Here is a 24,292-nt window from a genome sequence, read left to right as displayed (position 1 = left end):
TCTCCACTGTGCTGTTAATCCAACGAAGTAACATCTCAGGAAAGTCTTCATTCTTGAATTCTACTTTTTAGTTTACATCTGTCTAAGATTTGTCTATTTAGACAATCAGAACCTGTATCGATGTGAAAAACACTTTTATTATTTCATACCAGAGAAAAAACGTAACAAATTGAACCAAACTATTCTTATGATTGTCGAGGGTTGACGCCCACTTTCGTTTATTTGACAGTTAAGAAAAAATATTGTTACATTACAAGACCAACATGCGTCCCGTTGTAGAATGAATTTAGATTTATAAAACATTACATTCTCAATCCTATAAATAACTTTGTTTTGAGTTAATTATTTAGCATAATCTCCAACATGAATTGGATAATACTTTCCAGTTTTACTTCATATCAGGAAAACTTTCCACATAATATATATTTCTACTCTATTTGACTATAAACCGTCTTAGGTATAAATGACCAGTACATAATACAGTGCTTGTTGAAAATAGTACAAAATGATCAATATAAAAGTGGTCAACTAATGAGCAAACTGCAGACAAATCCCGTTTGTCTTCTACATCGTCAGCTCTTAAGGAAGGTGTTCCTTATTTTCGCCTGAATGAAAACCTAAAGACAGAAAAGGGCGAGGGTTAGTTTAGGACATTTGTTCCTGAGCTTGGTGGAGGGGACAAAAGCAACATAAATAATAAAGCTACCCAGAAGGCTACACTGAGTCATGGCAGACTAATTACTGACAGCTGCAGTAGTTTGGCAGATATTCTGCTATTTTCCAACCTTTTCTCTTTCAGCCCTCAGACGCTTCCTCCGCGTCAGCATGAACTCATTCGGTCACAAGTATATCATTAGGAGACAGGAGACGGGCTGTGAGAACAATCTCTCTGCGAGCTTCAACATCATGTGGCTGCTGAGGACATTCCTCCTGAAACCTTGCCATGTGTAGTAAACGGCTTAAAGGTAACCTATTATGCTAAATCCACTTCTTCATGTCTCTTCTACATAACCATGTGTCCCCTCTGTGGAAAGAGACTCTGAAAGTTTCAGGAACAAAGATTCTCTCTTTTTGTCCTGATCCATTTCTATAAAAACCTGTCTGAAAATGAGCTGATCAGATCTTGGCCACTTTATGATGTCATAACGATTTTTTGGCTTGTGTACCCATTAGCTAATCACCAACCAAGGTATCCCCCCCCCCCCCTTATCACCTGAATCTCCTCCTTGAGCACCATTGAGTTATTTTTAACCAAATCTCTCAGAGGGGCGTGGGGAGGGGCTCCTTATTTTCATTTAAAGTAACAGACAGAGAATCAGCACTTTGGAAACAGGGCTGAAACAGAGGGGATTATGGGTAATGCTGCAATGATCTGTTTGGTGTTTGGAGCCAAACGCTTCAGAGACATGTTTGTATCTATCTGAGACCTATAATATATTGATGAAAAACAGTATGATAGGGGACCTTTAAAATAAGTGTTACTTGGTGGTACTTCTTTCAAATGACTTACTCGAGGCATTATTAGAGGCGACAACAATGAGTGAACCTTGTTTGGTCTACTCACAGTTTGCCTATGGTGGTTTTCTCCTCTTTTGCATTACTTATCGTGGTTTTACTGTGCTCTGTGTGCGCTGGTGTGTCCAGATCCACTTCCACCATGGCAGGTTCAGCCTGGGGCAGAATCCCACTGCAGGAGAAAGTAGAGCTTTATGGTCACTGAGGATTGTTTTATACAAAGGTGTTGCACATCCAAAATCCACCCTTTTAAGTTGAAGATATATTCAAAAGATATACTTTTTAATTCACCCTTCAGAACTAGAATCAAGCTTGTTATCAGGTATGATTAGATTAAAGGTAACCAGGTCATTTCTGCTGGTGATATTGTTGTGCTTTACTTCAGGATTACAATTGGCAAGTGAGAAACAGAATGTTTAATTCTGAGAAAGTAATGAAGGTATCGGTGGGATAAAAGTGTGTATTGGTGTTTATTTTGAAAATGTCAGTGTGCGTCATTAGCGTAAGATGAGTACTAATGATGATTTTGTATCTAACGACAGATGATCTCTAAAAGGGCATTCCCTCATTCTCATGGAAATGATCATCAAAACAAGAACAAGCAGCTCAATTCAGATTTTATATTTGTTTATTTTCCCACTGAGTAACCAAACTTTATTACCAACACCTTAACAATTCACATCAGCTCCGCCATAAATCCCATCTGAAAGGTTATAGTGTTCAGTTTTGATGTCATTGTGTCAGAGAGGTGTTGATACGGCTCTGGTTTGAGGTGCTGTATTGACGTGCATGTCTATCACATGATGGTAGTGTCTGGCTTACAACATTAAAACACACACCTATGAAAGAATAACATAAAAACACACTAAAACAATTCCTTTAATGAATAATTAAAAATTATATTTACATTATAATGCAGTTACAATGCATAAGAGTGTACATGAATTTCATAAACCAGTGCTTTAGAGTTAGCTTTGGTTGGAGCTATCGATCAACAGAATAATAATCCCCAATTACTTTGATAATCAATTCAGATATAAATATTTTTAAATAGTTTTTCATTAAATAATGGGAAAGTGCAACATTTGGAGTTCAGCCAACACATTTGAAAACATTTAATCAAAAACTGTGATGCATATTTCTCACTACTCCTTGACTTTTTATAGTGAAAAGCCCCTGACCTCCTGTAGAGCTGCAGCTCCTCCTGAGCCACCATCAGCTGAGCTTTGAGCTGGTTCCTCTCCTGCAGAACCTCCTTCAGCTCCTGCATGGTGAAGCGCGGTCTGTTGGGGTCCGTGAGGTCCACCAGCAGCTGGTTCGGACCCGCTGTCTGCTGTAATGGCAGAGAGGAGAAAAGCATATGTCTTAACATGTTTACTTTATGTCTGACAAGTAGGAGAGTAACACTCTGAAGACACGTGTTTTTAGATTTGCTTGTTATAGCGATACCCCCCTTTATTTTAAATTGGTCTTCTAATCTTTTTTATTCTTATAAGTTATTCATGTTATAGGTTTTTATTTATTTTATAATTCTATTTGCAAAATCACCTTTAAAATGTGTCTTTCATCTTATCTTTGCTTTATTTATTTCGTAGGCTTTAATATTTTATTATTTGTTGTCTTATGTCTACCTTTTGCAACAACCTATCACACCTTTAACCTCCCTGTGTCCCTTGAACGTATATGTTGTTGTTGTTGTTGTTGTTGTTGTTGTTGTTGTTGTGCTGCATGTGTGCAAAAAGGGGTTTTGACCTGAAGTGAATTTCTTCTTATTTTTTGACTTGTCACGTGTGCCATGTTGTTAAAGCCCTTTGAGCTGCACCTGATGTGTGCAACATGCTATACAAATAAAGCTTATTATCATCAGTTTCAAAAGTAAATGATAAGTAAATATATGACTACTTTAAAGCAGATCTGTATATCTGTAGTTTGTGTTAAACTGTGGAATTATTTACCAAATGATTTAAAGGGCTGTATGAACAACTTTAGGTTTGATTAAATGTATAAAGAAAGAATAATGAGACAGTATGAAGATGTTAGGTAACCTGTTTTGCTTATGGTAGATTGTTGTGTTAACTTATGATTGTTTTAAATTTTACTGTAAGTGTTTGTAAACTGCTGTGATTGACAGACTATCGATTATTATTTGTATTTATTCTTTAATAAGGGACAAGTAAAATAAGATGTTCTCCTCCCTGCTACTTTCCATCATGTGCTGCAAAAACGGCGTAAAGTGTCCATGTTTTATAATGATTGCCATGAGTGGAATAAACTAAAAGTAAATAACTTGTTATTATTATGGTTACTCACCGTCCCCTGTCCAGATGATCTCTCCTGCAGGATCCGGTCCAGTTCTGTCTTCAGGTTGTCTCGCTCCATTTTCAGCTCCTCCAGAGACAAGTTGTACTTATTCACTAAAGTTTCAAACATTTCCAACACGCGGACTATCCTGAACTGTAAGTCCGACACTTCCTCGCCTTTGCTGCTGATTTTTAACAAATCTCGACCGATTACATATGAAATATCATACACATCCTCCACCGTCAGCTCAAACGCGTCCTTATCGAAAGCCAGAGCAGGCGACGACTCTTCACCAAACTCCATGACGGAATAATGTTTGAATGTCAGAATAAAGTGATTTTTTCCCGCACTGTTTCCCTACAATGCTCTAAAAATTGAGTTTTCTTCTTTCTGTTTGTCTTCTGTTGTACAGTTTTACTGGCAGAAGGTAACTAACTTACAGCAGCACTTCCCCCATCACTCTTCCACCAATGGCGTGGCGGCAGAGGAGGGCAAAGTATCCTAGCGACAGGTGAGTACAAAGATCGTATATCAACTCAAGAGGACTCCCTCCTCAACACTGGCGTTTCGTAAACTATGGTCGTCTTTTCCAAGTTAATGAAATGTAGGTAATGTGTAGACGGTGTGAGTGAGAGCTCTTTGTTTTTGACGTGTCTCTGTATCAGGTGAGAAAGCACGTGATTTTAAAATGTTTTTGCAGCCTTCTTCTTTCTCTCAATTACCCACTTACACTGCTTATCATTTCCATTGTATCTATGTTGATCCTATTTATATATTGTGCTGTATAGTATACTATATTTAGTATTATTAAATGGAAAACTATATTTAATCAAACACTCAAGTACAATTTTAAGTGACTTTTACTTAACCCTCCTGTCGTGTTTGGTTTACTACTTCCATCAATCATAAATATGACGTTTTACATTTGCCTCAAGGCCTTATGATGTCCTCCACAGTAGGCATCTGAACATATACAAGTGCTGACCACTTTTATAACATTTTGAGTGGTTTAGTCAACTTTGTAACACCTATGATGTTCCCTTTCAAAAATAACCTCTATAGGAAATGAATGGGTAACCCTACCTATATTCATCCATAAGATAGTACTCACCAACAACTGTTAATTTTGGAATGCATTTCCGTCTCTATTCTTTGTATATTCGCTACAGTTATTTATATAAACCAGTAGTCTGAGACATTGTATCGTATCCCAATAACAACATTCAAAAGATGAAAAATACAAATATGACTTTATTCTGAACAAGCATTATTTCTCAGGTGCAACCCAGATCACATTGGTTGTTAATTAATTTTTTATATTACTCACAATTATTGTTGGATAAGGAACCCAGGGTGAGGTGCCTCTCTGCAGTACCTTTTTTTCATCAATTATGGGCCTAAGTACATTATCTAAAACAGTCTCTGATGATCATACTTTAACAATCATTTGCTATATAATCCGATTCATCTTAACATCACTTAAACATAAATAACAGAAGTGTTCCTTGTCAGTTTAAAGTTTTTGGAGAACGCATTGACCCCTTTTTCTCTATTTGGAAAAAGCATTGTAATGAAAACGTGTTGACATTACAGCAGCATGTGCAAAGTTACACCAAATTAGGCACATGATTTTTTTCTTGTAAAATATAAAGTGACACATTGACAGTTAGAGACATTTTATGAAGCTATAAAATCCTGAGAGGTCATAAATAAACATAATAATGTCCAGGTATTGCCAGTTATCTTACGTATTAAGTAGTACATAGGTTGATTTAAAGCTCTTACCACTTAAATACTACACAATGTTATTGTTGACCTCGGTCATTCATGCAGTTTTATGTCTACTGACACACTTTGTTGAGAGAAACACCGGCATTTGCGCGATGTGAGAAAAAGTATGAGCACAATACGATTTAATCTGAGGTCATACAAAGTAAAGTCTTCTGATTGGCAGCGATGTTTGGTCCTCTGCAATCAAACCGGCTGCCACCATCGGCATTATGGCAGTGAAGATCCTGGCAGGAGGGACATTTAGTCTAGATTTAGATTAATAAAATCCTCAACAAACTTCAATACATCCAGAACCCCGCCGCCCGTCTACTCACCCACACCCGAATCCATGAACACATCACCCCCGTCCTCATCAAGCTCCACTGGCTCCCCATCCCCCAGAGAATTCAGTACAAAATCCTCCTAATGATGTACAAAGCCCTCCATAGCCTGGCCCCATCCTACCTGACTGACCTCCTCCACAGACACACTCCCACTCGCTCTACTGCTGCCGCCAAATTAGCTTTCTCCAATGTTTCTTCATAAAGGAGGTCATGTGTTCCAAATGAACAAATATTAACCCTTTTATGCCAAGCCAGCAAAACAGGTCGCTGGATGAACCTTCCTACACCCATTGAGCTTTTGAGATCCAGAACAATGGATTTAAAAAAAAATAATGATATGCTTTTCATGTCACGTCTAACACATGTTGTAACCATCGTCTAAATTGTAATATACCATGTGATTATGTACTTAAACCATAATTGCAAGATTTTGTTGTATTCTGCCTCCAGATTGTATTTGGTATTTGGCGGTTGGTGCAGTTCCTGTATTATTCCTCGCTATTTGAGTTTGCTAGTCAAGACAAAAACACACTGGGGAATGCAACTCTTTGGATCACCCGTCCACTTCTTTTATGCCCTTGATGAAGCATAATCTGTAAGTATTTTATTTCTAAGATTATTGTGGACATTATTATATCTTATATTGACTATTATTTCGCATTATTATACATTTGTGACCCGCTCGATCAGTCGGAAGTCAGAAAAAAGGCAGAATCAGTATAATCTCTCTTCAAAGCAGTGTATAGGTTATTATAAAGATAATCCATTTCAATTATGCCAATGTGTGGTTGTTTTCCTGCATTTTCATTTTTTTATTTTGCTCTGTTTGGGACATTTCTGGGCATACAAGACATGCAAGAGAATGCCACAGAAATTGAATCTGGGGCTTGCTTCCATCGGTTGTCAAGCAGCTTAACTTTAACTGTGGCTTGGGAACGCTGGTGATGTCAAGCGGTGGAGGAGAGGCCAACTTTGAATGTTGTTTTTGCAAATTACACTGTCCAATCCAACTTCCTTTCACTTGTGAATGTCACTTGTTATGTCTCTCTGATAACCTCTGTAAGATACTATGCTGAAAATATACACAGGGAAAGTCCTTCAGAAGGAACTAAAACACGCGGGGGACGTTCATCTTGACACACTTGTACACTTGTGTGAATTATAGGAAAGCTGTACAACAGTCAAGTCGAATTCATTACTCACAAGCGTCTAATTCCTGATTCCACCTGATCAGTTGAAGTGGACCACGGTGGAGGAGATGGAGGACACTCAATGGAGCTGACGTCATCCTCGAACTCCTCACTGAGGGATGTGGAAGAGGTAACTGTTAACCTTTGCCTGAGTTGAATGTACAGTATAGATCATCTTAATTAAAGATACATACCTTTTACAATAAGCCAGCTCTTCCTGCAGTATGAACACTTGGGCCTTGAGTTGATTCTTCTCCTGCAGGACGTCCCGCAGCTCCTGCAGGGTGAAGCGAGGTGTGTCCGTCTCCAGGCTGTCTGACTCCTCCTTTGGCTTTGTATCAGCTGACACCTTCTGCAGAACAAACATCCACCATTTCTCTCAAGCATGAGGGTTAAGAATGATACATGTCTGCCAACACATGGTGTTCGTGGGGACATATCAGACGACGAACCACGAAAGAAAGCAATGAGATAATAATAACATTTGTTTCCAAAATGTTTGTAAAGCCTAAAGGACACACAAGATCCACAGAGGGATCATGCTTTGTGTTTATTGTAAATAGTCTTATAGTGGGTCTCTGCTATAACCGGTCTGTGTACAGGAGAGAGTAAAACAAGTGTTACCAGTGACAGTGCTATGGTTTCCTCCTCTTCGTCATCCTCTTCCTTATTATTTTCTCTCTTCGATGACATCCGGAGAACCGAAGGACTCTTCTCACGCTCGAAGCAGTTTGCCAGGAAGCCAGGGTCCCCTCCACACTCCACCCACACTGACTTTGGTTTGAGGGAGTTTGATGTCGAAGGCTGGATTGGGAACACAAAGATCCACTTAGGCACAAGAACACCTGCCAAATGAACTATGGATGAACCTCATTTTAACGCAATTGACTCCACCAAGGAGGCTGTGCTTTCTGGTTGTAAGCAGGATTACGGAAAAACTGCTGACCACGATTTCCTGAAGATTGGTAAAAGAGGACAGCATGGGCCAAGGAGGGAGCTATTACATTTGTGAGGGGATCAACGTCAAACTGCCTCAAACCGCTCCTCCGCTCCCTTCACTGGCTTCCAGTAACTGCTAGAATCCACTTCAAGTCACTGGTACTTGCGTACCACGCTGTGAATGGATCTGGCCCTTCCTACATCCAGGACATGGTTAAACCGTACACCCTAGCACGTGCACTCTGCTCTGCATCAGCCAAACAGCTCGCTGCACCCGCACTGTGAGGGGGACCCAAGTTCCCATCAGCAAAAACACATGGGTTTGCTATCCTGGCTCCAAAATGGTGGAATGAGCTCCCCATTGAAATCAGGACAGCAGAAAGCTTACACATCTTCCGGCGCAGACTGAAAACTCATCTCTTTAGACTTCACTTCGAGCGATACAATTACCAACAAAGCACTTATATACTAACAAAGGACTGGCTTATCTAAAGCCAGTTGAGTAGCACTTGAAATGGTTTGACTCTATGAAACCTGATGTACTTATATGATTCTGTTTTCTTCAAGTTTGTATTTTCTTGGTCGAATGCACTTACTGTAAGTCGCTTTGGATAAAAGCGTCAGCTAAATGCAATGTAATGTGTATTATGTTAACATGGCGAGATATGGCATTTGTGCTGCTTATATGGTGTAAGAATAATTGGAAAAATAAGTTCCCAACTGGTGACTTGTAAAGTTGCTTTCTTATTCCTCAGAAATATGGCAATCAAAGTGAATATTGCCTATGAATACTATAATTCAAAAAGATCTACTTAAAAACTTCTCAAAATCGGGAAATGGGAACATCCAAGGAGCACTTGAATGCACCTTTGGCCTTGGCAGAGGTCTGTGAGTGCCATTCAAGTGCAATTGTTTACAGCAGGTGTGTCAAACATACGGCTCAGCAAAGTGTACAAATTACAGCGAAGACATTAACTGCAATTTTCACAACTTTTATGTATTTTGTATGTATATATTTACAAGGCAGGGGGAAACTTAACCTTCTTCCTTAATAGTTCCAACATTAGTTTTATGGTGGTGTGTCAGTGCAGGAGGTCAGGGTTAATACGCAGATGTGGAAATGAATGTAAAGTAATTACATTTGTAAAAAGACAGTTCATTAAATGTGTTTTTTGCAGTAAAATAAAGGGAATAATTTGGAGTTGTCTTTATTTAAAGGGTTATTATGCTATGATTTTACTATTCCAGCCCACTTGAGATCACTGTGTGTGGCCCCTGAGCTCAAATGAGTTAGACACCCCTGGTTTACAGCCTGCTGAAGATGAGTCTCACCGTAATCGGTGGAGGTTCAGGTGGCGACGACTCAGATATTGTCAGAGAGGTTTCTTTAATATCCGGTATCTCTCTCTCCAGTTCCCATCCCTGGAGCTCCTTCCTCAGCCGGCTGACCTCCAGCTGCAGCGCCCCCAGCTCCTGCTGCCGCGTCTGGGCCTCAGCCTCCAGCCCGGCCCTCTGCTGGATCAGAGCCTTACCTTGAGCCTCCCTCACCCCGATCCTGTGACGGAGGTCCTGGTTGGTTCTGATGAGCCGGTGCTGCTGCGTCTGGAGCTGGAGTTTCAAAAAGCATATTATCTGACTTCAAAAACTGCGTTTCAACTGAAAACGAATGCAAAATGTTTGTGCCGGTTTATATACTGCATGTGTTTTGTATCCTCACCGCCTCCACATCCTCGTTTTTTAGTGTCAGCTCGTGGTCTTTAGCCCGGAGTTCATCCCTCTGCTTATCCACCGAGTCCTTCAGCTTATTCATCACCTGCCTCTCCTTCTCTGACATTCCTGTGGATATCATAACATAAGTTCACACATGCAACATCAATGCAATCTCACAGGTTGATTCATTCATGTTTATTCATTTACTAATCATTTCTTACCGTTCAATTCGCCATTTGTTTTTCAGTTGTGCCAAAAAAACAACCCTTTGAATACATTCAATAATTCAGTTCATATTCAATGAGAATGATTTTGAAGTGCAATGCATTTGGCAGGCAACCCTCAAATCTGTATCCAAACATTACATCAATAAGAGTTTCAGAAGGGAACCTTGTTGGAATTGCATTACCTTCCAGGACATTACAAATTCTTTAACTTTCAAGTCTCTGCAAGTTAATTGTCTGTACCAAAATGAGGCAAATCTAGCAGGAGATTATTATATTAAAGCCTCTGTCACTCCATGATTGCATTTCCATTCTAATAATGTGTGAGTGAGCAGAGTAATAATATCATGCATCACCCGTTCATTGCGTGTTTATAAGCAGTGTGTGTGTGTGTGTGTGTGTGTGTGTGTGTGTGTGTGTGTGTGTGTGTGTGTGTGTGTGTGTGTGTGTGTGTGTGTGTGTGTGTGTGTGTGTGTGTGTGTGTGTGTGTGTGTGTGTGTGTGTGTGTGTGTGTGTGTGTGCACACTCTGTGGCCCTGACAGTAAGTAAAGCTGCAGCCACCATGAAAGTCTCACACAAAAATAGTCTCCTTTACAAGCTGCAGACTGCCTCGCTTCAAAGCTTCCTTTTCACACGCAAGCGTTCACCATTTACTGTACAACCCCATGTGACTACACTAACTATGTGCAACATTCAGCAGATGGTTAATCAGCAGAACCCAAATCTGCAGTGAGGTCATACTCTGGTATATAAATCAGATCAGAGCTGGAACTCTCAGCCAAGACCGAACTCATTTTGTATCATCACAAGATACTGTACAGCTCAATGTGAACAGCAAGACCTCAAACACACCAGTTCACTGGCATTGGTACATTTCTCAGATCGATGTGTTAATAACTGTTTCAAGATGCCCGAGAAACAAGTATTAGTACGTAGGATAATGAGCATACAGGGGGAAAAAATCCTGTTACTGATTTGTCCACTCAGGGTGTCTATCGGTAGGGTTCCAACCAACACTAATTTATAAATGTATTGACTAATCTGACATTTGTTTTCTTTTTATATAATACTGATCAAATAAAGACAAATGTATTTTATACCTACTCAAAGTCCAAGAGGATATCTTTAAATGTATTTAGTTTAATTTAATCTGAAAACAAGGAAGAAAATGTCCATATTTGAGAGGTTGCTGTTTGCACAACACATTTTTTTTAAAAGGTATTTGCTTTGGATTGGTCAGGTAAAGATTTAAAATATTGGTATTGATACCAATCTGGGTATTTATATAATTTGGAAATAAAACATTCAATTAAATTATTCCACCAGAAAGTGGAAAACACGTATAATCCCATAAATCCTCTTGAAACCTCCCAGAACCCATGAGTTGAACCTAAGGATGAGAGCTGTTGCCACAGACGACCCACCGTCCTGTTTCTGCAGGTCTTCCTCTGCGGGGGGGAAGTCTTTGAGAGAGAGGCTCACTAACAGCCTCTTGTTCTCCGCCTGCAGCTGTCTGATCTGAGAGAGCAGGTCCTGGACCTCTCCTCTCCAAACGTCCTCCACCTGCTCCAACTCCTGGGCAGAAGAAGTAAAGAAAATGTAAAGTGAAATTGTAATCTCACAATAGCATGTTCAATTCCCGTTGAGATAGTTTGCATTATTCAAAGAGAACATTCCATAATGCAATATTACTTTTCTTAGCATGTGCATTATGTCACAATATGCAAAATTGGAAATGCAAAATATTGTAAATACATTTTTACAAACCGTCACAGTTTACATGATACATTTTAATTTCCACACTATTTGAGTTGGTCTTTTAAGGAAAATTACTTTTCCATGTTCCTTATAATTATAAATAATGCCCATGATAGTAAAAATGCAAATCACACTGTTAATTTTGAACTCAAATTTGACCCACTTAAATCAAATGCTATTGCGAGAGTATATTTAGTTAGTGAGCTGAAGTGCTAGCCTAATATTTTTGGACTGCTGGTCAGACAAAAAGCTTTTGAAATGTCAAACCCTGTTAGATCGCATATGTGCTTAAGTTATGTATGCTACCGAGAAAGGTCCCAACACAAAAGCTCACAGGGGCACACAGACAGGTACACAGACAGGTAGACAGACAGGTAGACCGACAAACAGACAGATAGATAGATAGATAGATAGATAGATGGATAGGACACAGAAATAAACAGTCTAATATATTTCAGAAATAAAAATAGAAATAAAATAGCATATAAAGTGAAAAGATACAAAATATATATATATATATATGTGCAAATACACATTTCCAGTAACAAATATAATGCAGGATATTATTGTGCAAAGAAAGGTTAAAACACAGGTCAACCGAGGTAAACAGACAGATAAACAAACAGGTAAACAGAGAGATTAACACACAGGTAAACACCGAGGTAAACAGAGAGGTAAACAAACGGGTAAACAGACAGGTTAACACACAGGTAAATACACAGTTAAACAGACAGGTAAACACCGAGGTTAACAAACAGGTTAACACACAGGTAAATACACAGTTAAACAGACAGGTAAACAGAGAGGTAAACAGACAGGTTAACACACAGGTAAATACACAGTTAAACAGACAAGTAAACACGCACGGACCTTCTGATGCTTCCTCTCCTGCTCGGACCTCTCACTCCTCGCCCTCCTCAGTCGGTCCAGCTCCCCGCGCAGCTCCTCGGCCTCCTGCCCGGCCGCACCGCTGCTCACCTGGGCCTCCAGCAGTTCCAGGACCCGGACCACTTTGGGCACCAGCCCGACCAGAGACTCGCAGCCGAACCTGTCGATTATCCGCTCAAACTCCTGTCCCAGCACCGCCGCTATGTCGTACACATCCATGACCGTCAGCTCCGCCGCGGGTCGGTCCATCGCTGACATTATCCCGCAGGTCTCCATGAGTGTCCTCTGTTTTAAGAACAGACATTAAACATGTCGGTCTTCTTCTTACGACACTCACAGAAAGCTCACATTTTGTGTAGAAAAACTCAAGCTAGCCGAGGCCTATTTTAACTCGGTAAAACTTGTGTCAGTTTGTTGACAGTTTAAACTTTGCCAAGGTCCGCAGCTGCAGAACTTTTGACGCTGCATTCAATGTCCCCACGACAGCTCGTACATGTCAGAAGCGAAACGGCAAAAATGCTAGATGTACTAAAGTCAGCGGTATAAAGTAACTAAGATTTACTCAAGTACTGTACTTAACTACAATGTTGAGGTATTTATACTTTACTTGAGTAATTCCATTTTCTGCTACTTAGTACTTGTAACCCACTACAATTCAGAGGTAAATAGTGTAATTTTACTCCACTAAATGTATTTTATATCTTCCTTAATTTGCAGATTTGGCTAAAGTAGATGATAGACAGGTTGGAGAATTACTCAGATCTTGTACTTAAGTAAAAGTTGAAGAACCAGAGTATTGTTGTTACTCAAGTAAAAGTACAAAAGTATTGGAATCTAAATATACTTATATCAACAACAAAAAAATACTCATTAAGCAAATTTCCATTATAATCTATATATTGGTACTGTTACTGTATAGTCCTAATCCGCAAATGTCATATCGGCAGGAGTTTGAGAAGTTGCGTTATAGTATAGTTATCCTATTTACAATGGCTCATGAATGCAACACCTGTGCCTCCACGTTGAGTCGTTGTGCGCATGTCAGTAATAATGGTGCATTACCTTTTATGCACACCATTACAATTTTAAAATACCCCAACACAACCTGGGCCTACAAGCAGCCTATAATAAAGCAATAGATACAACACATTTAGATACAATTATAACGTTATATATAATGTATGTATTAACATAAGTGAATTTGGTTAATTGTAGCAACCTAACAAATTAGTTTTATTTAATTTTAGAGATAATAGCATAAACCCTGTTTAATATTGTTGAAAAAGAACAGGAGAAACCCATCAATATTTCTTTATTTTCTTGTGCTTTGTGTGTGACTAAATGTTGTGATGTTGCTCAAATCTTTGCACACACGCAACTTGGAAAAAAAGGTTAATTGGATCGAAACAAGGAAACACAATGGGACATTAAAATCAAACATTTATTGTTCATTTGTTTGACATTTACACTTCTTACAAGGAGAAATCACTATTATCTTTACTAAAATATATTAATAGATCTGAGTGTATAAAGACATTTCGTACAGAGGAAAGGACAGAACATAAAAGATGCATTTAAGACCCTGTATGAAAAGCTCCCGGAGGCAAAGAGAACTTTATATTGTACATAAACTAACCCTACATCTTCATTTAGCCTAAAACAAGCGTTTGAATATCAAGGACGCCTACATCCAATATTTGTGTGCAAGCATGAAGTCTTTCTTAATGCTTTAGCATAGTATCCAGGTACTCCTGTAATAAAGGGACATTCAAGAGGTGAGTGTAGATTATTAAAGTTAAATGAAACATGGTGCATGTGGCAGACTGCTGTACAGACTGTATGTCAGACAGCTTTGATTCAATCATTCATTTTTACAGTACATTCCAAGGCCTCAGATTACATCTTGAACTGTTGCGATAAAAAGCTGTTTTGCACATAAAAGTAAGTGTGAAGGCAAACCCAGAGGTATTTATAACTTTTGCAGCAACATAGACGCACACAATGTGATTCCCAAGTGTCCTTTACAGCCCACCACAGCATAAATAACATACAGTGTAAATAAAGAGAAATTAGATGTGCTTTTTAATAAACATTAACAATATTGTGCAAAAAGGTTGTCCAAAGCAGGAGGAACTTATTCTGTCAATTTGTGATTTTTTAAATAAAGGTTTTTATTCTAAAAGCAGCAGCAGTACCATCGTCTGCTAAAAGAAATACTTTGACACAGCCTAACATTTTAATATGAAACAGTTTTGTTATTAATGCCAAATACTTCAATAAAAAAGGTTTTTGCCTGCATGGCATATATCAATTCTCTAAAAGAGGAAAAGAGCAAAGGGGGCAGGGGGAACCACAGCATATTCCTAACAGGCATCATGGGTCAAACACCATTGGGCCATTTTGGTGGAAAACAAATGAATAAAGAAAGGAGAAAACCGTGAGATGCAGAGGATTGTCAGCATGCAACTTAAAAGTAACAGTATGTTCACAACAAGAGGACCTTCATCTGGGCAATCCAACCATCCAGTAGTGGAGAATGTTCCTTTTCTGCTCCGGCATTACTTGAACTGCAAACATACAGAAGAAAAGAGACAGATTAAAAACATGTATACCGACACAGGGGGTGTTTCTAAATGTCGAGGACGCTTGCTTGGTAGCACATGTCTTCCGAGTCACTTGCTTCAGAAGCGAGGCAAGAATCCTTCCTAGCCTTGGAAAACAAAGAATTGTGGAACAGGCTAACTGCAGGTGTGCGTCAAATGAGAGGCCCCGCCTTAAATGGAGCTTTATTTCCGCCAAAGATTTGGAAATTGGTCCGTGCGCAAAGCATTGTGGGGATTTTAAGCCCGCGGAGTCTACACATGTGCAGCCTCGAAATTTCTCGCTACGAAGTACGCAGGCCTCGGTAGAATTCCAAGTATGCAGGACATTGGAACAGTCCTTCGGCGGCACTCGATTACGTAGTATGCTTGAAATAGTGGCTCTGGAGCATCCTTCCTTGACATTGAGAAACACCCACTGTTTCTAATGAAAGACAGATAGCTATGTAAACTCAATCGTTGATGATCTGTCAGGTGGAAGGATATTACATAAACTTTCATTTTGTGGGTAAATCCTAATAAAGCCAACATGTTTTGACTACTGTGGGTCTTCGTCAGGGCTTGGCTTATTGACTTTTTCATGATTAAGACACTACAAATAAGGTTTCTGAATAGTCACAATGTTTGCTCTCCACTTTCAAAGAAACTGACCAAAACTCACCTTTTTAGACTAGCTTTTAATGTGTGATTGATGTTGTGTTCTTGTGATAAATGTGGTTTTATAGCTCCATTTTTTAGACTTTTTATATTATCTTGTTTTTTTACCTCTGTAAAGCGTTTTTGAGCACCTGATAAAGCGCTTAAATAAAATGTATTATTATTACTACTTATTTTTGGAGTGCCTAGATCACTCCTGTTTATCAAAGTGTATCCCATTTCCTCATCAACCACTGCATTTTCTCCACAGCCCTCACCATGGATTTGGTTAGGAGGTTGGGTTTCTGGGCCAAAGCAGGCTTCTTGGAAAGCGCCGGCTTGCTGGGTTTTGGTGACATGTTGGCAGGATAGGCCATCGAGGAGGTCTCTCCGTTCCCCTCAGAAACCGGCTCTGAAGGAACTCCGACCACGTCGTAATGCTTCTTCCTCAGCTCGCCCAGACGCAGACGCTCGTTCTCCAACTGACTTTCCAGCTCCAGCACTTTGACCTGAGGGGCGGGAAATAAACAGAGCCCACCATGTCAAATGAGTTACTCTTATCTGAGATCTAACGACTTGTTCATAGCAAGGTATCACAGGATTATTTCAGTGTTTGACTGTGTTTTCATTTTCTTTTATTTATGGCTTGATAAATCAATATCAATTGGTAGTCCTCAGGTTAAGATAAGCTTTGCAACCGATAATGAAACACACACTTCTAAAATGTATCCTTCTGAGCTCAATATTACAAAATTGGTAACAGGAATATGACACGACGTGTGTTTAATTAAAGTTTATTATTAACATATATGCAAACTGAACGTTTTCAGTATCTAAACGTATACAGTTTCAAAATCAAGGCTCAGATACACTTGCAGCTTTTTGCAGCTACTCTTTAAACCCCTCAAGTCCAACGACTTACCTGTGACTCCATTTCTTCTTTCCTCAACTTGATGAGAGACATCCCAGAGAAGTCCATGGTTTCTGCACAGGAAAAGTGGTTTTATTAGATAGATGCCCTTCAGAGACTACAGTGGTCTACTCCCCTACATTTAAGAGTCAACAGATTCAGATGAATAAAACAAAAATCATGTATTTTTAAATTGTATAGATCCCTGGGTGAAATTCACAAGCTACGTGGCAGTAAAAATGAACTCCACCTTTTACCAGCTGCAAGTGGTGAACACATAATGAATGCATAGACATCAACAATCATAACCCAATATGTCCTGTATATTATTCTGAAATGGGCTGTCAAGCAGAATAAGTATTTGTATTAAAGTATATTTTGATGTTAATGCTTTTGTTCTTTTACTTGGGGAACATTTTGAATGCAATACTACATCCGTCTAGTTCACAGATCTAATTGTCCTCACCTTTCTCCTCCAGGTGCTCCTGGCCCGTCCTTGTTGAGCCCACCACGTTAGCTGCCATCTCGTTCACATGGCGGGAGGCCTGCTGCAGGGCCGACAGCCTCGTACTGCCGCGGCCTGCCTTAACCTGAGTGTACAGAGAGCAGGGTCAAAGGTCAGAGACTAAACAAACAGTCTCATTACACAATGTAAATAAATATCACAATTTCTCTTGGAAATGAGCCCATTACCTTCGAGGCAGCGACCAGCTGTGCAGTGCTGGCAGCGATCTCGTGCGAGCAGACTATCAACTCTTCATATTTGCCCGTGTGCAACACCACCTTATCTGCAGACACCCTGTGAGGAGGCAGGGGACAATGTTATTAACAGGGGTGCACACAACTTTCTCAGTGAGGTACTCAGATGAGTAACTGGAGTCAGTGTTTGGTACTCCAACTTCTGGCTCCCCTCAAAGTTCCCATGAAGCCCTCTGTATCGCGAATGTCAGCAGGGGGGGGGGGGGGGGGGGGGGGGTAGTGGAGTGCAGAGCTTCGTGATCACAGAGCGTGTGAACGTTGTGATCAGCTGTTTTTATTTTTTGTTAATCAATTCATCTGCGTGACTTTTCACTATTCTTTATTAAACTGTTTTTTGTTTTACTCTTTGAACAGTTATTGTTACAAACTCTCTCACACAAGTATGACACTCAAAGATACAGTATATAGCTTTTTTCCAAATATTTTATAGGTAATACAAGTAAGTTACTATTGGGAACTCTTTTGACCACTAAGGTCATGTACTAAAAAACTGGTATTGTGAAAATCCTAGATGCAACCTAAAATTGGCAATTGCAATAATCTTTTTGTCATAAAGACACATGAACTTTGCAAAACTAATTTGTATTAGAAGTCCATGTTCAGGTATTAAAATGAAAGAATACAAGATGAGGTCCTGTATGACTTACACCATCTCTGTGGCTCCCCATCCCACCGCCTTGGCAGCAGAGATCAGTCCCTCCGTCCAGCGAGAGTTTCTGGCGTAGAACTCCTTCAGGCTTGCTGCGCCCTGAACAAGCAAAACAGAACTACTGTAAGTTTGGTCTGAATATAGATGAAGATCTCAGAAACAAAAGCTGTTCAACTCAAACAAAAGCAAGCTGCCATTTTTGTGTTTAAAATGAGAAAGAGTGTGACTCACCCTCCCACCCTCAGCAATCTCCTTCTGCAGGTCTGTAGAGGCTATGACCAGCAAGCGGATGGCCTATAGAGGATTAAACAGTGTTTATTACAAACAGGACACATGCAGGGTCAAACATGGCAGTATGTTAGTGGAAACACATCAAACTACAGTACCTTCATCAGGTCGGTGCAGCTGTTGAGGATTCTGTAGAAGAGTGAAATAGAAAAGTTAGAACAAATGTATAATAATAATAATGCATTTTATTTATGGGCGCCTTTCAAAGCTCTCAAGGACACCTTACAGAGCATAATTAAAAACAAGCAACAAAGAAGATCACACAGTAATACAAGACTTAAAAACAAAGACTTAAAAACACATGTGAGGTCTATTGTGTCCCATTACTGCCTTAATGATGTCTATACCTATATATCTATTCTAATTTTTCATCCAATATGCATAATGTGATAGCATTCAAAACACTTCTGGTGCGCTGCTTTAATCTGTTAAACTGGAAGAAGAAGAATAACAATCAAAATATAGCCAACTGGGAATTGGATACAAATTAAAAAAAAACCTGCAGGAAATAAGGTTACAACTAAATAAACCCTTCAATGAAGTCCAAATAACACGAGGCATTGGATGTCTTATATATTATTTGGAAATTAACAAACCTTTCGTTGACTTCCAGTTTAACTCCTGATGTGTCCTTTCGAGCCTGGTTCATCATTTCCTAAATACAGAACCATGAATTGACATTGAGTTACAGCCGACACTGCACAATATTACAGCTTGATGTATCGCAGATGTTTTCAGCAAATCTTAAAGTTTATAACACTCACATCAATCCTGCGGACGGCCTCCTCAATAGCAGCAGAGGTTGCAGCCATTTCCTTATCGACCAGATCTCCGAGCTCATCCTGACGAACATCCATGCCTTTTGGTCGCAGCTCCTAAGTACAACAAGAGGGGAAGTTATTAGCAGTGATAAAGAAGTTAACTGTATTGAGAAGGACTAAAAAGATATCTGGGGAAAATGGAAAGCAAATGTTAAAAGGTCTCGATGAAGGAATAAAGATTTCATCGGCTGCAACTAAAAATCATTTTCAATATTTCTAAACCTGCGGATTAATTGATAAGTTAATCAATTTGTTTGGAAATGTTATAAAACAGTGAAAAAAGGGTCATCCCAGTGTCTTAAAGTGCAAGCTGATATATATCGGTTTAAATTGACATTCATCTTAATTAAATAAAATATAGGAAGAAAGGAAAATATGAAAGGCTGGAAGCTGATTTCATTGTTACATCTTTTTAATTAAAAATGTCCTCTAATGAATAAGTATTATTAAAAACAAATAGTTGTCCATTTCATTTGTAGATGAAAGAATAATAGATTAGCAGACTGATGGTTGCAGCTCTGCTCTCACCTGGCCCAGGTTCAGGATCTTTTGAACAATGACACGAATAGCGGCAGGGTCTGCCCTCTGGAGGGTGGTCTTTGTCTTCAGATCCTTGAAGAACTGCAGACTCTCAGTGGCACAGCCTCTGCAGTTCTCCGTCAGCCCTGTAGGGAATAAAAGAGCAAAAGTGATCAACTATCAAACATAAAAATACCTTCCTTTTTTCACAGTGACTTAAAACTCACTTCTTTATTGCATCGTGAGGAATTCAAAGTTAATGTTTTGATTACTACAATCACAACTGGTGTGATGCAGAAGGTTCATGTAAGAGCCAGTGATTGGTTTTGTGGAAAAGGCCAAATATTGCCACCTAATCGTGACCTATGTAGTGGAGACTATGAAAGACTACATTTCCCATCAGCCTCTTAAGGAACACAGAGATGGGCACCCCGTCTGAAAGATGCCGTCTTGATGCAGTTTTTAACCATTAAGTTCTATTATCCTCCATAGAAAGACTAAGTTGTTAGTTGTTTTGATTTGTTTGACTGAAAGGCCCTATTTCCTCTGTTGAGTGTGTGTGAAAAATATTTGAATTGGGTTAAACGCGAGTCACACAACATCGACACATCTCTGGAGCCAAACAAGCCATCACAACTGAGAGTTAAACAAATGAATTAAAGGGTAACGCGTTAGGAGGGTCTGTTTAAGGCCTCTAGGAAGCCGCCACAGTGTATTTCAGATATTCCTTACGGTCTGCATGGTCGGTGGGGGCCATGTGTGCAGTGGCGCTGCCGTTGATGATTGTATCCGCAGCCAAGTGGGAGAACTGGGTCAGCGCCCTCAGCAGCCCCCCAGCATCTGGAGACAGGAGCATGCAGTAAGGGGGCAGCCGGACACATTTACACATCTGTCACGAGGTCAGCAGTATGATGATGAATCAGAGAGAGAGCAAACTCACCCCCCATGTTACTCAGATAATCTGCATGGCCCTTTTTCACTTTGTCCACGGAGCCCAGCGTGGCCTCCGCCCGACTCACCAGATAATCTGTGTTTAGAGGACAAACGGGGGATTGAGAGAATTGAACAAAAGCTTAGATAGAGTCTCCAGATTAGAAAAAATACTTAACGGTCAACCAGCTAGGTTCATGGTCCTCTTTACTCATTTAACTCTCTCTCACACACATCTCTCACTTTGATGTTAATCTGATCAGCTGATGTTTGCTGTAATGACAGCAGGGGTCTGACCTGGAGAGCTGGTGCAGCGTATATGAAGGGGATCATCCAGTTTAGCGACAGCATCTTGGATGATGTCCTCCGCCTCGCTGACGGTGCCCTGCAGCAGAACAAACTGCTCCTCCAGCAGCCTCTGCTTCAGCTGCTCCTCCTGACTCGACTGCATGCACAAACACACACACACAAATAGATCCCATGAAACAACAATGCAGTTTTATTAACAATACGATTTAGAGCCATTTTACTTTATGATTATTATGGTTTGAATATTTGGTAAATGTTTGAATCGGATGGTAGAGTGTGTGACATGGACCATATTGGACGCCATTATTTCTCACAGCATGGTTTCTTAAAAGCTTTTAAACATTCATTGTGAGGCATTGTTTCATTTTTTCTTTCCTGTTTTGTAAACTCTAAACTGCATGCCTATAAATAGACATGGAAATAAAACCCACATCCTTATTTAGCGGAACGTCATTACAATTTATAAATAATGATTTGATTCAAGTTTAATTATTGCAATTCATGTTAACATAGCAATTGAACAAATATGCCCCCAGAATATTCAGTTTATTTGCTTATGATTGTAATGTGACACCTGGGATTAAGAAATCACTCAAATCATGAACCTGCAAGCTATGTTTTTTTTAAAGACACCGAAAACATTACTTGTTACACGTTTTTATCCAAAGCGACCAACATGTGGACAATCCCCACAGGAGCAGTTTGGGGTGAAGTGTCTCAGGGATACAACGACATGCTGACTGCAGTGGGGTTTGAACCTGTGACACCCTGATCCCAACACCAAGGCTCTATCCACTGCGCCACACGCCTCCCACTAAAACAGTGCTGAATGAAAGTGAATGCCTTGATGCCGACTGACCTTCTCCTGCAGTTTGCCCTGCAGCTCGACCATCTCCCTGCTGCTCCTCTCTCGCTCCTGCTGGAGGGAGGACTGCTGCAGCGTGGCCGTCTGCTTCAGAGACGAAAGCTCCGCCTCCCTCTCGCTCACAGATCGCATCAGGCGCTCTTTCTCCGCCTGCAGAGCCGTCATTGAGCTGCTCATTTGCTCCGACGTCTGGCAAAGAAAGAGAGAGAGAGAGCGATGAGGAAAGCCAGAAGAGGCAGATGGCCGTGAGCGTCGGAAGGACATTCCTGATATGTGTAACATGCCTTGAGCCTCTGAATATGGAACATCTCTAAATACTACAAGGTGGTGAATGAGCTGAGAGCTCACCGTCTCGCTGCTCTGCAGAGTCCCCTTGATGCGCATCATTTCTGCCATCTTCTCGTCCAGCTCTCTCTTCAGCTTCTCCATTTCAAACTTCTGCTCTTCCAGCTACAATGACAACAGTGTTTGCATACATTTTAACAGCACTGCCACCTTGGTGTCTTAATCTTTCAAGAGGAAACCCACAAACCTTCATGTCGGCCTCCTGTTTTATCCGATCCACCTCAAAGGCCAGCTGCAGCTTGGTCCTCTCCACCTCGTCCTGTGTCTGCTGTGTTGCTGACAGCATCTTCACAGTGTCTGCACTCTGTCAACACATTAACGCATTTAGTGTCACGACCAACTGCTAACGTTTCATTTAACTCGTGTGCAATCTGTCTGTACCCTCCGCAGCAGTTCAGCGTGGCTGGACACCAGCTCCGTGTGCTTCTCCTTCAACTTGTTGTACCGCTGCTCGGTGGCCTGGGCTCTTTCTGCACAGCAAAAAGGAGACGACGGTTATCTCGTGCACTCGTTTCCTCCATGTATGTTAGAGATAGTGTTGACTTACGCTCTGCTTCGATGAAGACGACCTGCGTGCTCTCGTGTTCTGCGTTCCGGCGACGCGTAGCCTCCAGCTCCATGCGCAGTTGCTCATTTTCCACAAAAGCATGTTGTTTCTGAGCACGCTGTTCTTCCAGCTCTGCCTCCAGACTGTTGATTTGGGACTTCAGCTGTGTGATGTAACGCTGAGCCTACAGGAGATCAAGGAGGCATCCGTACTTTAGTAATAATCTATTGATTTCATTACACATTTTTACAAACCCTAACATCTCATGATACAAGAAAAATGCCATGTGTTGATGTTTTGACTTTACGTCTACCTTTTGTGCCAAAACATGGGGCACAGCAGAAAGAGGAAGTATGAGTATAGGAAGCAAAAAATGTTGCAGGGTGGAATCATTTTTGTGACGTCAAAGACTCGACTCCCTTTTCTCGTTCAGAGGCTACTTGCCACATTCCACATGGCAGGAGCAGCATTTGCCTCCACCCAACACATGACCCAGATTCCTTCACACATAAATAATAACGACCTCTGCTGTCACGCCTCCTCTGTGCACATACAAGACACTGACAGCTAAGCAATAGGTGATCCAGTCCAAACAGTCCTTACTTCCAATTTGACTCTCTCTAGTTCAGCTCTCAACAGCTCCAGGTCTCGCTTCATGTTCTCAATCTGGAGATCCCTGCCAGAGGGAAAACACAGAGTTATGATGTGCTGCACACTGAAACCAAAAAGTCAGATTTACAATCACATTCCATGAAACACAACCATAGGCTCACCTGTCATCGAAGCCTCCATTCGGGGGTCCAAACGTCTGATCAAAAATGTCCAGTTGCTGAGAAAAAGTGAAAGAATAAGTGAGAGAAAGCTCTCGCATGGTCATTTTACGAGCTTATGAGCATCTGTGTATGACAATACATCTGCGATTATGAGCCGTACCTGTGGCTGTGCCTGGGTGCTGGATGTCGAGACGTCGCTGACCTCGATGAGCGGCTCGGGCTCGTCATCATCGTCGTCAGGTTGCTCTGGATAGTCTTCATCAGGGATAACCACCACTGGCTTCACGTGCTTGGCAAGGGAAGCTGCATGCAGGAAGTTAGGAGGGGACTGAAAAGGAGACGGATAAAAAGGTTTACATTTTGATTGATATATTTGGTCAACTATGACAAGAACGTAATGGAAAGGTTCCACATAGCTTAGCTGTCTATGTCAATAATTTAATTTCTCCAGTTTGTAGCAGACTGAAACAGTTTTAGGTCTCAGACTCTTACATCAGGCAGCTTGGGGATCTGGATCAGTCTCTTGAAGTAAATCATGTCTCTGGCTCTATTGAAGAAAGTCTTAAGGCTGTGGGACAAAAGACAACAAGTTAATATAAGCTTAGGACTTATATAGATGGCTCATGTGTTTTGATTAAAATTGGCAGGTAATGTGGTTGATCTAGTGAAATATTCATGTAAAGTATGGTATAGTATATGGCC

The 24,292-nt window shown here is 40.5% G+C and overlaps 2 protein-coding genes across 4 annotated transcripts in view; both read right to left on the bottom strand.

Annotated features, from left to right (window-relative positions):
- Window positions 1-182: 182 nt before the first annotated feature.
- On the bottom strand, window positions 183-13,118 carry LOC307042969 (RILP-like protein 1). 3 transcript variants are annotated; one of them, XM_079687128.1, is made up of 9 exons: window positions 12,622-13,118; window positions 11,418-11,568; window positions 9,777-9,895; window positions 9,392-9,667; window positions 7,745-7,924; window positions 7,315-7,469; window positions 7,134-7,232; window positions 1,565-1,687; window positions 183-617 (listed from the first exon to the last, which is right to left on the bottom strand). In XM_079687128.1, the coding sequence occupies exons 1-9, from the start codon at window positions 12,913-12,915 to the stop codon at window positions 596-598; spliced, it is 1,419 nt and encodes a 472-aa protein (XP_079543254.1). In that variant the 5' UTR covers window positions 12,916-13,118; the 3' UTR covers window positions 183-595. The 3 variants fall into 3 exon arrangements, with proteins under 3 accessions (XP_079543254.1, XP_079543253.1, XP_079543255.1); XM_079687127.1 differs by having other exon boundaries at window positions 7,315-7,472; window positions 12,622-13,117; XM_079687129.1 differs by lacking the exons at window positions 183-617; window positions 1,565-1,687 and adding an exon at window positions 5,050-5,831 and having other exon boundaries at window positions 7,315-7,472; window positions 12,622-13,116.
- Window positions 13,119-14,062: 944 nt separating this feature from the next.
- Window positions 14,063-24,292, bottom strand: part of hip1rb (huntingtin interacting protein 1 related b) — a 28,554-nt gene continuing 18,324 nt past the window's right edge. The window contains exons 10-32 of the mRNA XM_079686680.1: window positions 24,083-24,158; window positions 23,751-23,918; window positions 23,591-23,646; window positions 23,421-23,493; window positions 22,818-23,001; window positions 22,652-22,740; window positions 22,458-22,574; window positions 22,274-22,375; window positions 21,920-22,114; window positions 21,049-21,196; window positions 20,762-20,848; window positions 20,554-20,661; window positions 19,831-19,967; window positions 19,246-19,356; window positions 19,078-19,136; window positions 18,580-18,610; window positions 18,425-18,487; window positions 18,192-18,292; window positions 17,479-17,584; window positions 17,252-17,375; window positions 16,798-16,859; window positions 16,154-16,384; window positions 14,063-15,206 (exon numbers count right to left, since the gene is read on the bottom strand). Coding sequence (XP_079542806.1) covers window positions 15,198-15,206; window positions 16,154-16,384; window positions 16,798-16,859; window positions 17,252-17,375; window positions 17,479-17,584; window positions 18,192-18,292; window positions 18,425-18,487; window positions 18,580-18,610; window positions 19,078-19,136; window positions 19,246-19,356; window positions 19,831-19,967; window positions 20,554-20,661; window positions 20,762-20,848; window positions 21,049-21,196; window positions 21,920-22,114; window positions 22,274-22,375; window positions 22,458-22,574; window positions 22,652-22,740; window positions 22,818-23,001; window positions 23,421-23,493; window positions 23,591-23,646; window positions 23,751-23,918; window positions 24,083-24,158 — 2,437 coding nt within the window. The 3' untranslated portion in view covers window positions 14,063-15,197. The remainder of the gene's footprint in view (window positions 15,207-16,153; window positions 16,385-16,797; window positions 16,860-17,251; window positions 17,376-17,478; window positions 17,585-18,191; window positions 18,293-18,424; window positions 18,488-18,579; window positions 18,611-19,077; window positions 19,137-19,245; window positions 19,357-19,830; window positions 19,968-20,553; window positions 20,662-20,761; window positions 20,849-21,048; window positions 21,197-21,919; window positions 22,115-22,273; window positions 22,376-22,457; window positions 22,575-22,651; window positions 22,741-22,817; window positions 23,002-23,420; window positions 23,494-23,590; window positions 23,647-23,750; window positions 23,919-24,082; window positions 24,159-24,292) is intronic.

The sequence above is a fragment of the Notothenia rossii genome (genome assembly GCF_949606895.1).
Source record: "Notothenia rossii genome assembly, chromosome: 6".
In the NCBI taxonomy this organism is placed as follows: Eukaryota; Metazoa; Chordata; class Actinopteri; order Perciformes; family Nototheniidae; genus Notothenia; species Notothenia rossii.
The sequence above is the reverse complement of the archived record's forward strand: the minus strand, read 5'-3'. Positions and strand labels throughout refer to the sequence as shown.

Excerpts from the sequence above, each read along its gene's own strand:
- LOC307042969 (XM_079687127.1), bottom strand. The coding sequence starts at position 12,915 with ATGGAGACCTGCGGGATAATGTCAGCGATGGACCGACCCGCGGCGGAG. Across the intron at positions 7,233-7,314 it reads GAGCTGGCTTATTGTAAAAG|TGAGGAGTTCGAGGATGACG; the intron begins GTATGTATCTTT and ends CACATCCCTCAG. Across the intron at positions 1,688-7,133 it reads GAATCAGGAATTAGACGCTT|TGGGATTCTGCCCCAGGCTG; the intron begins GTGAGTAATGAA and ends TTTCTCCTGCAG.